Source organism: Melanostigma gelatinosum (assembly GCF_949748355.1).
Source record: "Melanostigma gelatinosum genome assembly, chromosome: 2".
Taxonomy (NCBI): Eukaryota; Metazoa; Chordata; class Actinopteri; order Perciformes; family Zoarcidae; genus Melanostigma; species Melanostigma gelatinosum.
Window position 1 is genome coordinate 447,051 of NC_136635.1, and position 17,513 is coordinate 464,563.

The following is a 17,513-nucleotide window of genomic DNA, read 5'->3' on the forward strand; positions in this document are numbered from 1 at the left end:
ATTGCAGTACCTTTAGGAATTTGTGAAGTTAAAATGATGAACATTGTGTTAATTCTTGTCTGTTAAGGAGTCACCAGATATTTGCTTCCTTTGTATTCAATTTGTGATAATACAGCATAGATTCATCTGCCCTGCCCCTGTCTACAATGAATCACAGTTGAACTGGATTCTCTTGGTGTATCATTGTGCCTGACCGCACGTCCATAATGTATGTCAAAGGACCTGGTAATCAGCACACCCTCATGCAGTCCTGAATGGTGAATAAACTACAGTAGTGTTTTTGTTACCTTAGATTGATCCGTTCTCCAGCACACTCGTAAAGCAGTGGTCAGAGGTGGCGTATTAAGTTGGTTCAATCTGCAACCTCACCACTAGATGCCAGCAAATCCTACACACTACTGCTTTAAAGGTAAATATTATCAAATTGTTAACGATCTACATACAGACTGACAAATGTGACATATCATGTGACAAATAAATAATCACAAAAGCATTAGCTCCACGAGCAGGATGTTTCAGTTCTGACATTGTATCCAGGGTGTATTGTGATACAACAGAGAAATGTATGTTTACCATCAAGTGCAAGGGTGTCTTAGTGGGTCCCTTGGCAGACATCTTCTCCCACAGTCCCCTTCTAACATAGCGTACCGTGGTTCCAGCCAGCTCAAACTCTCCTGGAAGCTCGATCTTCCAGTCACTGTTGATGGACCTCTTGCTGGAGTCTTTCAGAGCTGTGAGGAGATATAAGGTCAGATGTCACAATTTCAAACTTTGTTTTATGAGGGAAAATAAACATTCATTCTGCCCAAGTATGACTAATTCAGACTAAATGTATGTCACAGATTAATATCTGAATGTCCTCGTCCACCAGACACTAATGTGTGCACAGTACATTATTATTTATGGTAATTTCAGTTCATGAAAACTTGTGTTTATTATGGAATCAACATGGCAAACTATGGAAGCCCGTTTCCGCCACTGTGAGGAAAAAATAAAGGTTCTGTTATCTCGAAATTTCGACTTAGTAAGTCGAAATTTCGAATCAGACGAGTCATTGACGATGTAAGTCATATAACGTAGTGGCTAACCTGGCTAGCGAGCCTGTATTCCTGTGAATGTATGTGTGTTTTATATGGGATGTATGTATGGTGATATCCTCCAATAACCTTCCTTGTAATGCATGCCCACAGAATGGATGATCTAAGTGTCTTCCTGAGACAGAGAAATGTTCCTGAGGAAACAATAGAGACCCTGGAGCATGAGAAGGTACTTAACTACAACTATCAACTAACAACTGTACTTTTCATAGACACTTGTTGTTGCTTCTAAATTACCAAATTATTGTTTCTGAAAATAAACATGAGCTTTCTTGTTTTGCTGTTTCATTAAACTGTAGGTAACTAAATATGATCAAAAATGATGAGGTTATCTAATCCGGATTGCTGTTTTTTAAACAATTCCATTGTCCTTGTTTAGATTGATGCCAGCACCATACAGCTGATGACAGATGAACAATTAAAGACATATTTGCCATCATATGGCAAATATGGCCTAGCAGTGTTAGGATTTTGTAGGCGGAAGGAAAACAACCACAACACTCGGAAATCAAAGCTTTTTGACCGCCTGAAACAGACATTGGCCAAAAGAAAACCTGGTGATGAAGGAGGCAGCAGCACAAACCAAGGGGAGCACTCAAAACCACCTCAGAAAAGAAATGCTGTGAAAACAATTAGAAAAATAGAACTAGGATGGATGCATTATGATGATGAAAAAGAGACTTTCAAGCAAGTGAGAGTCAGAGGAGGAGGTGGAACAAGAAAGGTCAATGTTTCAAAGGATGCTCAGAAAAGGGATTTGATTGAGGAAGCAACTGGCCTGTTCTTTCCAGACAGGAGAAATAGTCTGGGGCCCTTAACAGATTTTGAGTTAGATCTCAAAGATTATCAAGAGGTGACAGTTGACAATATAGTTACAGTTGAGTTATAGTTACACTAACACAAAGCTCAATCTTCTTAGGTTTTATTTGACCCCACAGAAAAAAGCGATGGACAGTCCACACAGTCACAGCGTGGGTTTGGCTCCATCTTTGGAGAGACAAGAAAGCTCTCAGAATGAGACCTCCACTTCTTCTCTCAGTGTTGCTACAGCCTCACCATCTGTTACATTTGAAACAGTCAACCCTGATTTGATATTTCTTGGAAGTACTACAAGCAATGACAATTTTGACTTTGCACTATATTCCACACAGGGTGGGAGTGAAGATGTTTTTGAGAGTAGCAACGTTCTTTTTGTAGGAGACTTTCCTGAAAATGAGCAACATAATCTGGATGATACACTGCCTGTTTCACCACAAACCATGCCATCCAGTGAGAGACTGAAGAGAATATTGGTTGTTCACAGAGGGCAGGTACTCCCAGAGCTCATGGCACATTTCTCTGATGATGGACTTCAAGATGATGACATCAAAATCCAGCTTGTACTGCCAGATGGAACACCTGAGATGGGATATGATGATGGAGGAGTTGTGAGAGATTGTCTTTCAGAATTCTGGAGTGAATTCTATGACCAATGCACAACGGGAAATGCTCTTAAAGTGCCTTTTCTAAGGCATGATTTTGGGCAGCAACAGTGGGATAGTGTAGGTCAAATAATTGCTTTTGGATGGGCGAGGGAGAAATATCTTCCAGTGAAGATCGCGCCTGTCATATTAGAGCAAGCTGCCTTTGGATATGCGAAGAGCGATGTCGTGGAGAATTTCCTCAAATACATGCCTGAGTCTGAGCGTACAGTGTTTGAATCATGGAGATCAGATTTTAACAGCGTTGACCAGGAATAATTAATCGAGATCCTGGATAACAGATGCAGAAGGATACCAACAGCCAGTAATGTCAATGACATCCTCCAGGAGCTTGCCCACAAAAGGCTTGTTCAAGAGCCTGCCTACGTCATTGAACAATGGGCAAAAATACTCGGCACTGCCGGGCACAGCCTTCAGGACCTCACAACTGTATACGAAAACCTGCAACCAACTGTAAGAAAGGTTGTGAAGTTTCTCACCTTCCCAGAGACAATGAATGTCTAGCAGAAGGACATTCAGAAGTACCTAACCACATATTTGAGGAATGCTGATACGCAGCATCTGTGTTTGTTCCTCAGGTTCTGTACAGGGTCAGATCTATTCCTGGGGAAAGAAATTATTATTGGCTCTACTCAGATTCAAGGTTTTCAGAGAAGACCTGTGGCTGTGTGCTGGAGCTGTCAGTCCATTATGACAGCTCACCTGACTTCAGCTCTGAGATGAACAAGGTGTTGGAGTCTAATGTGTAGGTAATGGACATAATCTAATCTAGTCCAGGGAGTATGTGTGTGTTAAGTATAACACCACAGGACATAATAGCATCACGCTAGTGGAGATCAAGGAGGGCAAATATGTACGTTTAAGTAACTTTTGTTGTTTTAGGTGTCAAGGTCTATGGAAACAATGCTTTTAGCTTTCTTTTCTTTTGAGCTAAGCAATTAGTATGTAAAGTTAATACTACAAAAGTAACATTTCGGCTGGCATTAGTTAATGTCACTTAATACATTCCTAAAGTAAGTGGTGTAAACATCTAATATCAAAAGTAAAATAATTAGCAATTCTACAATTGCTCAGTGTTCTCTTGCTCTGGGAGAATGTAAGTAATGTGTGATGAAAAGAGCACTATGGCAAAAATCACTTATCTGTTCAACTCTCAGGATTGGTCACTCTCAAAACAACAATTTTGTCTCGGAATCTATTGGCTAAATCGTCACAAATTTCCAGTTACACACTTACAGCAGCATCCTCATAATTTCTCATTAGAATATACACTACATTACACAGTTGAATAATATGTTTTGTTGACACATAAAGGCATAAAGGGAAGCTAGAAATATGGATCTTTACAAAAATATCTTTGGCTGTTACTGTTAAGTCTTGTTCTTTGATTGTCAAACTTTTGAAAAATGTATTACTGTACTGTTACAGTGTATATGGTGCCAACATTTACAGATGCATATTCATGTAGACAGTACTGTGTAGTCATGTTCTTTTATTTACAAAAATATCTTTGGCTGTTACTGTTAAGTCTTGTTCTTTTACTATCAAACTTTTGAGAAATGTAACCATATGGGGCATACTGTTACAGATGCTTCTATATGTAGCTGCCTGGGTTATGCCTATGATGTTCATTTTGTGGTCTTGGCATTTTCAATTAAGAAGCAGGAGGCAGCACTGGTTCTCAGGTCTTCACTTTTGATCTGGTTAAATATATCAAAAGTAACAAAATCATCAACTTGTGGTGTGCAGTTGTAACTCTTTGGGTATAGTTAAGCTTGTGAAATTGTGTGCTGATGATCAAGCTGCACAGTTACAAAAAAGAGATCTGTAGCTCCAATTTCCCTGCTTAATCCTATTTGAAAAAAAAAAAATTCAATATTTTCCAAGGTGCCAGTTGTGTTATGTATTTGCACTAGTACAGAGACATACATTAGCAACATACATTAGCACAACAGCTTGTGACCGCAGAAAGCAGCTTTCAGTGTCACTTTCTTGTAAGAAGCAGCTATAAGGCTATATAGACATGGGGCAACAAAAACATCTGCCCATAACTTAAATCTCATTTCCATAGGCCTGTATTTCAGATGGCATTTACAATGAACAATTCAGGACATAGATAAATACAATGGTATACCTAGCTGACACTACTGTTTCTCATAGCACAAGCTTCATTCCCCCAGCCCATCAGTAATCATTTGACGAAGTCTTAGATAAAGGTCTGTAATTTCATACACATCATCAGACATTGCCAGGTTGTGCTCTGCCATAAGTTCCACACACAGGTGAAACACGTCCTCATCACAAGGACAGTCCTTGAAACAACAATCCTCTCGGCATATTTCTATTTTCCTTTCCTCAACTGGCTGCAAGCAATTCTGAGCCCCATAAAGGTTGGGAACTGCATACATTATGGAGGGGCAACCATTAGGAGCCCGAGGATTGTTTGTTCTTCTTATGCGATGGTCATTCCAGGCAGTTACAACTTCATCAAGCTCCTCCTTTATAATGGACAGAAAAAGAGTGAAAATGTTTGTTTGAAAATAATTTGCGTTTTATGCGTATTATCTCATAGTTAGGGGAGACCAGGGATGGTTGTATCAAAGGGATGGTTTTAACAGCACCACTTTCACCAAGAAGGGATGACCTAAGAGTCATGTGATCAATCTAATGTATGACTTTGCATATGAAATGTCATATCTAGAAGTACGCAGATTTTACAGCAACAACACTGATTTTCAGGTAAGACAAAGAGATTTGGTGGACGTGACATGAAGTCTATATTTTGATTAGTACTGATACTGTTGAAGTCAGAATTGTTTAAGATTAGAGAGTAGTCACTTAAGGTAAGATGTGACACTTTTCATCTATGGTTATTTCAAACCACCATGCTGCTACAGCCAGCTATACATGGCTGAGAGGGGTGGGGATGGATGTAACATTATTTTTTATCTAATTAACCCTAAATTGACAACTACACACACACATATTTTTTGCTCACTGTAATGTTTCTGTATTGTAATTATGACCCAGATGAACAACAACTTGATGCACTGCAACAGGCTTTTATTCTGAGCTTCGTATACACGCTGTTCATGCGGTCTTGCTGACTGACTGTGTATATCTTGTTCCACCCACAAGGTGGCGTGGTTCTACTGTGAACATCACACTCACTACATAGCTGAAATATTGCTATTTGTAGTAGACAAATAAGGGTACGTTGTGTCAAATGTGAGAGCTCTAAGTGTTACAATCGTCCCGGTCTCCCCTACATCTGTGTTGATACTGTATAAATAGGTTTTTAGGATACTGTACCTGTATGGTATTTTGGAAGCAAAACTGGATCAGTGATTTGTCAATGAAGCTGTCAACGAAATAGCCATCTGCTTTCAGCTGGTCGAAATGGTCCATCCAAAACTGGGCGCATTCACTTCTCAAGGTGCACCACCAATGGTCAATCCTTTGATTTCCAGTACTTGGACCTAAAGTGACACACTCAGGACCAATGTTCCCTCTAAGCTGCGCGCTTGAGCAATCGCGCACTGCTCGCACATTCTCAGCGCACAAGAAAATCTATGCAGCGCATAAAATAAAATTCAACATAAACGTATTAATTAATATCTAATATTAGTCCTAATCTTATCTAATCAATTAAACCAATAATAATAATAATAATAATTTTGTTTTCTGTACTATTTTGCAACGTAACTCAGTGAGTGACAGGTGTCCAGCCAATGATACGATTCGGTTCACTTACGCTACGCAGCCAATCATAGCATTGACACTATTGCCCTGCCCATTCGCGCCGTGCAGGTTAGCTAGCTATCAACAGTGCGGCGGAGTTACGAGACGCAAATGCTAACCCCTTATCATGGCGAAACGAACGGGCAGCGACATAAAGTCAAAGCAAGAAGCAGACGAAGCCATCAACCTGGACAAAGTGTACAACCATTGGAGAAGTGAGAAGGACAGACGTGATAAGGTAAAATTTAAGTCAGATTTGTGCATATTCTAGTGACATTTATTAAGATTTTTTACTTATGGATATTAACAGTGGTGTATAGTAACGAAGTAGAAATACTTCGTTACTGTACTTAAGTAGTTTTTTTGGGTATCTGTACTTTACTTTACTACTTATATTTATGTTTACTTTTACTTTTACTTCACTACATTTTGCAAAGAAAACTGATACTTTTACTCCGATACATTTCCCCTGAAACCTTCGTTACTCGCTACAAAATCAAATCTATCTTTAGAAACAAAATGAATCATGAGAGCAGCGTCGGGGACTGTGGTGGAACACAGACTGCAAGCAAGCAGGTTTGTTGAATCAGTGTTCCTAGCAGCAAGTTAAATCATTGGTCAGTCACGTTAATGCACAATTGCAAACAAGTGCTCTCAAAGCCGCGGTGTTTGATTCCCAGTGATTCCCAGGATGCTACATGCTATAGCTAGCGGGCGACTACCTGAGTATAATTCCACTCTACGATGACTGATTTCATGATGGAAGCAGAAATGGAAGCACCTGCTACTCCCGCAACAAACGACGGTGGTGACGAAGACCAACACCAGTGGATCGCTAGCGAGTTAGTGAGCTGAGGAAGTGTTGACAGTTGTGCAGCACTCGTTGGCTAACGTTAGCTGTAGCTATATACACGGATTGACAGGAGCCGCGAGAGCGCAGCATTCGGGGAATTCTTCGCAGCTGTGTGCAAGCTGTCTGTGACGCTGAACACACCTCTACCTGCCTCAGCGGCCTGTGAAAGGATATTTAGCATCGCAGGACTAGTCTTCAGCCCAAGAAGAGCGAGACGGAATTCTCGCAATTTTGAAAACCAACTTCTTTTGAAGATGAACAGGACATGTTTCAGTTTCAAGTAATGACTGTGTTGTTACTTTAGTATTGATCATGTTTTGATATTTGAGTCATGTTGTGGATGATCAGATGGAGTTATGATGGTAGCAGTCGCCCAATTGCAGATTCAGCTTGAGCAAAACCTTTGTATTCAAATCAGGCCCATAGGAGTTTACAAGGCAGGCGTCCTTTCTCAAACCACTGACCTGATGCATCAAGTGGATATGTTTTGCTGAACATAATATTATGCATTTGTCCTCTATATCCTCTAGTCTAATGAGCAGACTTATAAACGCACTGTTACAACTCCTTCATAGTGTCATATTGCTTTACGGAGAATTATGATGATAAGTTCATAGTAGATGCAAAAGTATACTTATGTACAATATATTATGTTTAACATTGTTGCTCCTGGATGGATCACAGCCAACCCAATTATGTTCAACACAGCTCCATGTCCTTGGTCATGGTGCCACAGCACTTAAAAGAATAAACTTCATCATTCTCACAATTCTAACCCTTTGCTTTTTTATTAACAGCATTTACTTGTACTTTTACTTTCAATGAACAGGTTATGATGTACATTTAATGTTCAGGTTATGATGTTCATTTAATGTTCAGGTTATGATGTACATTTAATATCAGAAAATTACTTTTGATACTTAAGTACTTTTGTACTTAAGTACAATAAATATCAGATACTTTAAGACTTTTACTCAAGTAGTATTCTAAGAGGTGACTTTTTACTTTTACTTGAGTAGTTTTCCAGTAAGGTATCTTTACTTTTACTCAAGTATAGCTTTTGAGTACTTTATACACCACTGGATATTAATCATTAAATTATGTTACTACTAGATAATTTATGGGTAGTAGAAATGATAATAAAAAACTGAGTAATTACATATTTTACAGACAGAGTTACAGGAATTTACACTGTATCACACAAGCTACAGCACACGTCATTGTGCAAAATGTGAATGTTTTAATGTGAACAAAATGTTATGTCTGAAAGGTGTATATGTATCATTTCTTCCAGAACAGGACCCTCACACAGGCCACAACAGGACCTCACACAGGCCAAAGCAGGACTCTTCCCATGGCCAAGCAGGACTCTCACATAAAACATACTACACATCTCATGAACAACAAGATTTTTGTCTTTTTCCTTTAAAGTTTGTCAAATCACTTATATTAAAAGTAAACTAGTGAAAATTGCTGCTGTAATTTGATTCTTTTAATAAGCCATGTAACTTGCTATGATCCAAGGTTTTGAACAGGTGTGATACTGGTGTGTGGCCACAGCGTGCACATCTGATGTTGCTCACAGTGGTCCTCAGTGTGCTCAGGGAGCTTGTGTGTATGCCCAGACACATGACAAATTAGAGGGAACATTGCTCAGGACCATTCTCATCCTCACTGGTGTGCAAAAACGTTTGCATTGCTGCAAGGTGGGTATTCTCTGTACCGTGATCTAACCGGATTTTTTGCGGACATCCATTGTTATATGTCACAGCATCTATGAAGTAACCTGCGATAATACGAGGGTCATTGTTGGTTTTGTATGCCTCTAGCCATATAATTTTTCTCGAGAAGCCATCTATGCAACCACTGATGCATATTCCATAAGGCTTTAATTTGTCGTATCCATCTATATGCCATACATAGTTTGGCCCACGGCTGACATACATACGCCGTCTTAAACGGTTGCGGGCCCGCAGATCAACCCCATTCCCGTCCTTCAGTCGCATCAATTGATGCACAGTTTCTCTGTCCGTAATTATCCCGGCCATCCAACATTTCTGGTGCATCCATCTGTAGCCGTGCAGTTTGCCAGATGTCTGTAGCTGTTGGTGAATGAAGGATGCTACCTCAGCTTCATCTGTTTTATTTCTTCTCCGCCAAAGTTGGTTCTTTCGTAGCTTTCTCTCTAGGGTCCGGAGGCTGAGTTTGATGTAATGCGATTCCTCCAAAACGACTAAAATTTAACAGGACCTTTATTTTTTCCTCACAGTGGCGGACACGGGCTTCCATAGAAACACTGACAACTACTTGGTGATATTTTATCATATTTCTTTCCTTTATTTAATTAATTTACAAGGTCACAGCTGGGGGAGTGGAGACTCTTGAGTGGGGGCTGTCTCTTCGGAAGCTCTGATAATGCGGAGTCTACAAAAGATAGTTCCATGAAGACATGTGCGATTGGATGTTTTATGATATCATTCGGGTTGGAATGGATGTATGAGAGGTAAGCGGGGAGGAACAGCGGCCGAGAACCTTACTGATATGGTCGGGGTCGGTTGAAGATGGTTGCTGAAAACCGTGGGACTACAGTCAAAGGATGGTCGGAGGCTGGTGCCAAAAGTCCGAATTTCTTGTACGAGGAACGGGAAAGTAAGTCGACAATCGAGATTTGTGACCTGGGATGTGGGAGGCTCGGATGCGGAACTGGTGCTGAGGCAAAACCAAAGTGAGCCTCCGCCTGAACTGAAGATGAGACCGTCCTTTGGACCTACGACGGCGCTGTTGTCTGTTTAGATTGGGATGGTCTTTGGACCATTCTTGCCCCCAAAGAATAGCTAATGTGACTATGGGATACATTTCTGAGATCGTGGATGAAGTGGTGAGTTGTGAGAATTTGGGCGGGCTTTCGACTGAGAACCTCTTGCCGCCGCAGAAGCTGCCGAAGCTGATGGAGGGTGCTACGCCGATTGGACTGATTAAGAATAGTGGAAAGGTGGGCTAATGAGTGGACCGATCATGAATGCGCCGTGGACTTACTGGGCCAGTAGTTTATCGACTGTGTTAGGCTCTGAGATGGCTGATTGCAAATGTTTACGTGTGTAGGAGAATTCTGGCTTAACCTGCAAACCTAGGTAGAAGTCATATGTGAAAACTGTATGAGGAAGCTAACGAGCTGGCGGTCTGCGTGGTTCTTTAAGGCGGAAGCCAGAGCGTAAACCTTAATTGGATTATTGAGATACTTGCAAGGGGTGTGCTTGGTAGGATTGTGGGGACAGGTCTGCCGTGGGCCCCTTCGCAGAAGGAGAAGGTATGGAGGAATCACCAGCTAGAGTTGCATCCAAGGTTGTCTAAGTCATTGTAAACCATCCTACCTCCCTGGTAGAGGACCAATCTGTCTCTCCTATCATATGCCTTTGGGGAGTGGGCTGCAGGTGGTTGGCTGGTGGTAGCTGGTTTGGGGATGATGGATGGTGGGGGGAGAGTAGAAGCAGGCTGCGGTAAATGGTGGGGCTTTGTTTACTATGAGCTGTGGTAAAAGGCAGGGGGGTTGGGAGGTTGCCTGTGGTGGCCAGATGGGATGGTGCATCCCAAACCTCAAAATTCAGGGAATAGCAACTGCAGAAACCTGATGATATAACTTGGGGTCTAGTGTTCCCAGGTATGTTCCCCGATTGGACTGCTGCAAGCGACTAGCAGCTTCAAAGCAGAAACGGGAGGAAACAACGGATTTTGGCCAATGACTCCATCGTGGATCGCTGTTGTTGGAGCAGTCTGTGCATTCGAGGTGGGAGGGGCAGAGTTGGCCGAGGTGGGTGGGACATAAAAGGCAGAAGCAAGAGAACAGGATTGGATGCTGTGATGTCTGCTGCATCTTTTTCCAGCTGATCAAGCAGTGTGTGAGACATTATCTCAGGCTCAGACTTCTCTATTTCATGGTAATGAGGTCTGAGACAGAACATTTTTGCTGTGATGCAACTGGGTGTTAATGGAATGGATGGATAAGACACTAAAATTGGGTTATTTTCTCCAGCTTTACAGCATTCTTCCATTCATGGACATCAAGGAGGTGAATCTGTCCTTCCAGGAGAAGATTTATTACCTCTCAGCAAAGATCCAAGACCTGTCACAGAAGTGACAGTTACTTTTTAGAGAGACAGAGTGGGAACTTTAAGTCTTTTCCTCGTCTTCCTTTTACCTCGATTGCCCGACTCCTTTGGTAAGGACATGATGAGTTATGTGGTGAAAAAGCAAAAAAGCTGTATCTTTCATCTCCTCTAACAACAAACGGAAAGGGTTTAAGTCCACAAACTTCCTGATTTCCAAGAAGACCGGAGATTTTTTTTTTTTTGCACCTTAATTGGTGCAATTGGTGCATTGCCTGCAAGACGTGAAGCTGTTTCTGGAACTTGTTCATTGACTTAAATCTTTCAGGTTGCGGTGGCTTTAAAACACCGGATATTGTTGCATTTCATCTTCCAGTGGATAGCCACCGAGAAACCAGACTACCGTTCGGCTATGCCATAGCTCCCTGCTCTGTCAGCAGATGTGTGGACACGCATCAGCTGCTGCACAATCGAGGCATGTGGGTCTTCTTTTATCTCGGAAACCTCTTCGTCATGGCGCCATGCAGGTGCTGGGGTTTGTGACAGCTGCCCATCCAGTGGTAACATGGCAATACAGTTGCTTGCTGCTTCGTGGTTCTGACAAATGGGCTACCTTCAGACCAAATCCCGTCTTTGTTCAAAATAAATTGCCTCTCCAATCTCATGATTGAGGGACAACCCTCTCTACATTCCGAGCAACAGTCACCCCATCTACTATTGGCCGTCTTAGCTTATACAGATTTTCAGTGGGCAAATGAGTGCTATTGATTGGAAAACAGAATTACCCTTAGAGTCTAGTAAAGGATTCCGCCTGTGCTTATAGAACTAAAACAATTATCTTACTTGCTTAAATATAAGTAGGGCATGGACAGATTAGATCCGGGACTGTATATAACAAGTGGACATAGTCCCCTTGTTATCATCTATTTTACTCGAAATGGAACCTTGATTTACTAAAAGAATGGCATGCTGTATCAAAATATACTTGAAACTAGCAATTGAAACCATAAGCTCATGTTTACAATGTTTACTTAGCTAATAAATCATGTGAGAAGAAGGGTAATTTTCTCATAGACTTGTATACAGTCTGACCCATGGGAAAACCAGGACTGAGCTGGGCAGTCAGATGCTGCTGAAGTAAAATTACCACTTTTGTCAACAGGGGCCGTCAAATTCAGCACAAAGTTAAAGTTCCTTGTTGTAGCTTTAAAAGAACAGCAGCAGCATCTTAAACACTTTTAAAGACATTTAAAGGGTTAACATTCTGGAAATGAATGAATATTTGTACAGTTATGATCAGGACTGATGTTGGTTAAAAATAAGTTGGTTAAAGTGGAAAAATAATAATATTTTATAGCAGTTTTAGGAAAGTGACATTTTTATCCTCTCGTGACATTTTTTTCAAACTTGACACTGTAAAAAAATAACAATGCATCAAAATCTATTTTTGTTGCAAATCATTAACATATCCCAGTGTGTGGAAATATAAATAAAAAATCCAGAAGATTATTATAATGTTTTACAAAAACAGCCCACAGTGGCATTATGTAAAGACATTTAAGGTTAAAGGGGTTCAAATCTAAAAAATTAATGCATATTTGGTAGGGGTGTAACGGTACGCGTATTCGTATTGAACCGTTCGGTGCGAGGCTCACGGTTCGGTACGCATGACGAACCGAATACGTTTGGGAAAAACAAAACTCTTTTTTTTTAAAACATTTATTTACCCAGGTAGTCCCATTGAGATTAAACATCTCTTTTGCAAGATGTAAGTAACAATACTACATAACATTAAGGAGCAGTTTTTGTTTTTTATGCTTATGTGTTGCTAAGAAGACACCCCAGAAGATGGGTCACTCAGGTATAGTTCCATCATTGTTCAAAGTCAAAGAATAACTTTATGATGTTCGTTGTAATGAATAAATATATTTTAAAATAAAGTACATTTCTCTGGCATTTATAGTTTTCAACTGTACCGAAACGTACCGAACCGTGGCTCCACTGTATCGTACCGAACCGAACCGTGAATTTTGTGAACCGTTACACCCCTAATATTTGGTAGTTATAATCAGGACGGATATTGGTTGAAAGATTAAACACAGAGAAAGGGGAAAAATATGTGGAAGATAACAGTTGTCAGTCTCAAGGACCTTAAAACACATGCATCCTTACCTAGAAAGCTGTGTGAGGGTTTGTCCTCCACAACTTTTATCCTACTGGCTCCTGCAGGAATAATCACAGCTTCGATGTACCCTGATAAAGAAACAAAATCATGAGGTGAAAATCGATACAGAGGCAAACAGAGTATAGGGTACACGCATACAAGAAACTACTACATCAGTATACAGTGGGAAGATCTTTATTTGACTTTTGAAAACAGTTTCAGAGGCATACAGAGGTGGACATGGAGAAAATAATAGGCTGATGACTTATGTCTGTATCAGATACTCTATCCACTGCACATCTGACTCCCATACCATTCAATTTCGGCCAAACTCTGGCAATCTAACTGATCCCCCTTTCGTCACCTCGTAACTATACACCAGCATTTTGCTAAAAAGTGACATTAACACAAACACTATCGTCAGGGTTACAGTAAAAATGGTAGCAGGCGATGGACCCAAACAAAGACAGACACGGGAGAAGAGAGGGATGTTTGACAGTGATTATAATGACAAAGAAAATGGTCAAAACAAAACGTGCAGAGCAGGGTAGTCAAAATGTGAAAGCAAAACAAAAACAAACAAAAAGAGAACAGGTACTCTTAGAACTTGGATTCAATTTCGTCTTCACTTTAAATTTCTAACAGCTTCTGCTCAGGGTCCGATGAGTAATAATCATCTATTCCCACCATCTGTAGTGGACAAAACCTTCTCGCAGTGGGGAAAAAGTGGAAAAAGTGTTTCAGGGATCTTTTTGACGATGACCACTTCTCTAGCTTCGACTCTCTTTGTAAGAGATGTGGCCTGGACCGTTCAAATTTCTTCAGATACTTTCAGGTCCGTCACTTTGTAGTGAAACACTTTCCGTCATACCCTGATCTCCCGTGCAAAACACTTTGGGAAAGCCTACTGGACACACATCCAACTCAGAAGGGACTGATCTCTAAAGTTTACAACCAGATCATAACTACAATAGATACCTCTTCTATAATCAAAACCAAATGGGAAAGTGAGTTGAACATGAACCTGACAGAGAATTGGTGGGTGGATGCACTGAATAGGGTGAATACATCTACGTCTTGTGCCAGACTTGGTCTCATTCAGTTTAAAGTGGTCCATAGGATGCACTTTAGGAACAGCAAACTAGCTAAAATATTCCCAGGTCGCGACCCAGGATGTAACCGTTGTGATCATCCTCAAGCAGATTTACTACACATGTTTTGGGCGTGTCCTAAACTTGAACACTTCTGGTACTATGTTTTTGATATTTTAACTATAGTTTTAGGGATCAAGGTACAACCGTGCCCTCTTCTGGCAGTCTTTGGAATCCCAGCCAAATCCATCATATACAGTACTAAAGAGAAGGACATTATTGTTGGAATGCTGTTATGTTTCAGAACAACGTTACGGGTCCGATGGTCTTTCCTCTGTTGTAAATTGTTTGATCGCATGTTTACTTTTATTGTGAAGAGCATGAAAACGGAAGTGATTTTACTGTGAAGAGACAGGACTGCATGATGCATGCAATGTGCTATGATACGACAACAATGATAACGATAAGTGAAAACCTAACGTATATGTCGGGTGCAAGAGCGTGGTCTGTTCACTGTAACAGTTGTTAAACTGCAGTTTTCAGGAAGTAAAGTGTTCCATTCAAAACCAGACGTGTCTTGGTCGTCATTAGAAGCTCCACTTCACACAACAACTGCAGTGCTCCGCTCTTTTTTCCCCTTTTGTTTTTGTCAAACATCTCCGCGACTTATTGAGTGGCGTAATAATCGCGCGACACAACAAATCGATTATGAAATTTGATAATCGATAATGAAAACTATTTTAAAAATCGATTATTATCGATTTTATTGATTCGTTGTTGCAGCCCTATCTTAGACCTTTTCCTTTTGTTTAGATTGACACCAGATTAATTTATTTTGTGTGATTTATTCTCTCTAAAGCAACTTAAATATATATATTGAAGACTACCATAAGTTCCTGGGAAATTCTAGATCTTGAATGAGACTTTGATAATTAACAAGGAAATAAAATGAGCTGTAATGATGGTTTTCTGAAATTAAACTAAACATTTCACCCTCCCGCTCCTCCTTCTATCCCCCTCCTTTCTGTCTCTGATTGCAGACCATCACTGTGACTCCTTGCATCTCTGAAGTGTAAGTTCACACACATGAATTATGATTTTGCTGTTACTAAACTAATATTACATTGGTTTACATTAAGAATGACTTCCCATCCTAATGTAGTCTCGACAGGAATTACATCCATCCATTACGTACTCAACACTAAATGACCCACCCTGAATAACAGTTTGATCTAGATTCAGTGGCAGCTGGTGGAAAATTCTCTAGGTAGGGCCATCCTATCAATTTCAACAAACATCCCAGTATGATTTAATGCAAACAAATTAAAGTATCCAACACGCATTACTATGCAGTTAAATATTTAACATTTATTCCAACACGAAAAACAGCAGTAAATAACACTTATATAATATAATATAACATGTTCATTTATTGAGATGCCCCTATGGACCTTGTTATAGGAGGTAAAGATCAGGAGAAGTAAACATGAAGTGTAATTATGAATACTGATGTTAAATTCAGCTATGATGAGATTTCACTGTTAATTTAACATCTCTATTATATGTTGATACCTCCATGACCAAGTTAAGGAGATGAGACTGAGGACAACTATGTAGAAGAAAAGATGTTCACTTTGCATAATATGTAGCTTGACAGAGTTCTCATGTGTGTCCTGGTGTTCTCATGTTTCCTTACCTCCTCACCCCCAACTCCCTACCCTGGTGTTCTCATGTTTCCTTACCTCCTCATCCTTCACTCCCGTAACTGTCCGTGCTGGATCCGTCCCCGTTGTTTTAAAAAGCTAAAAAGCTAAATAAGTTATTAGCATAACGTCATCCAGCTAGCCAAACCTGTCTTGTGTACAGCTAGTAGTGAAGCTTCGCATGTACTGCTTCCCTTTCCCGCGAGTCTGCTGTCTGATTGTGAGGTCAGGCTGATCTGATATCAGCTCTTTGGCTGCAGAATGTCCGCCAAAGTTCTCCTCTCAAACGGGTCTTGGAGGAGGAGTGCTCGCGCTGGCGCGGGCGCTCGCCTGTAGAGACTTCTCCTGACGAGAACGCGCAGCTATGGGGGCCTGATCGTTCTGGCCCCACTCTGAATCTATTTGAGGGCGCTGATTGGCTAAATTGTATGTCACTCATTTATATCTTGAATCAGCAATTGGCTAAACTGCTTCATAGACCCGCCTCTTTTGGGCCAAAACGATGAGGCCCCCCTAGCTGCGCGTTCTCAGAGTGTCGTGCACACAGGCAGCGAGCACGAGCAGAGAGCACACAGGCGCAGAGCACGAGCAGGAAAAGCATATATTTTGCGCAGATATCATATTTTACACACATTACTGGGTACATTCCATAGTTCAAAAACACAAATATTGACAATTTGTATAATTTATTGTTATTATTATTATTATTTTTTTTTGTGGCTCATGGTGGGGCCAGGCCGCCACTGTCTCGATTGAAATGAGCTGTGACACACTGGTTTTCTGAGAGGAAAGTAAAGATCATTTCATTCTCTCTCTCCACTTCTTCTGGCCTCCTCCTTCCTGTCTCTAACTGTAGATCAGAGTTGGTGTCTCCGTGGTGACTTGACAGTAAGTTCACATGTGAATCAACACTTTTACTTAAAACACTTAATACTTCAGGTTTTAAACACACTGTAGTGAAGTTGTAGTTAGTGAAAATGTGAGACTTCTAAACAGCGATACCATCATTTCATACCATCATATACATATCATTTCATGATATTTCACATAAATCTGTGCACTATTACCTGTTATACTGTCATGATGCGTTTACATTACATCCCTCCCCCACCCAGCCCCACCCTTTCAAAATAAAAGCCCCATGGATTAACTGTATGTAAACATTAAGCTCAAAATTCTGCTTTTTTGTTGAAATAATGAATGCTCTTACTAATACTGCGACAACTACTACTGCTGCTACTACTTCTACTACAACTTTTGCTGTTGCTACTATTACTAGT

At 40.6% G+C, this 17,513-nt stretch overlaps 1 protein-coding gene across 1 annotated transcript in view; it reads right to left on the reverse strand.

Annotated features, from left to right (window-relative positions):
* adamts17 (ADAM metallopeptidase with thrombospondin type 1 motif, 17) overlaps positions 1-17,513 on the reverse strand; it is a 270,965-nt gene that overhangs the window by 73,392 nt on the left and 180,060 nt on the right. Inside the window, exons 16-17 of the mRNA XM_079292165.1 lie at positions 13,448-13,528; positions 574-731 (exon numbers count right to left, since the gene is read on the reverse strand). Coding sequence (XP_079148291.1) covers positions 574-731; positions 13,448-13,528 — 239 coding nt within the window. The remainder of the gene's footprint in view (positions 1-573; positions 732-13,447; positions 13,529-17,513) is intronic.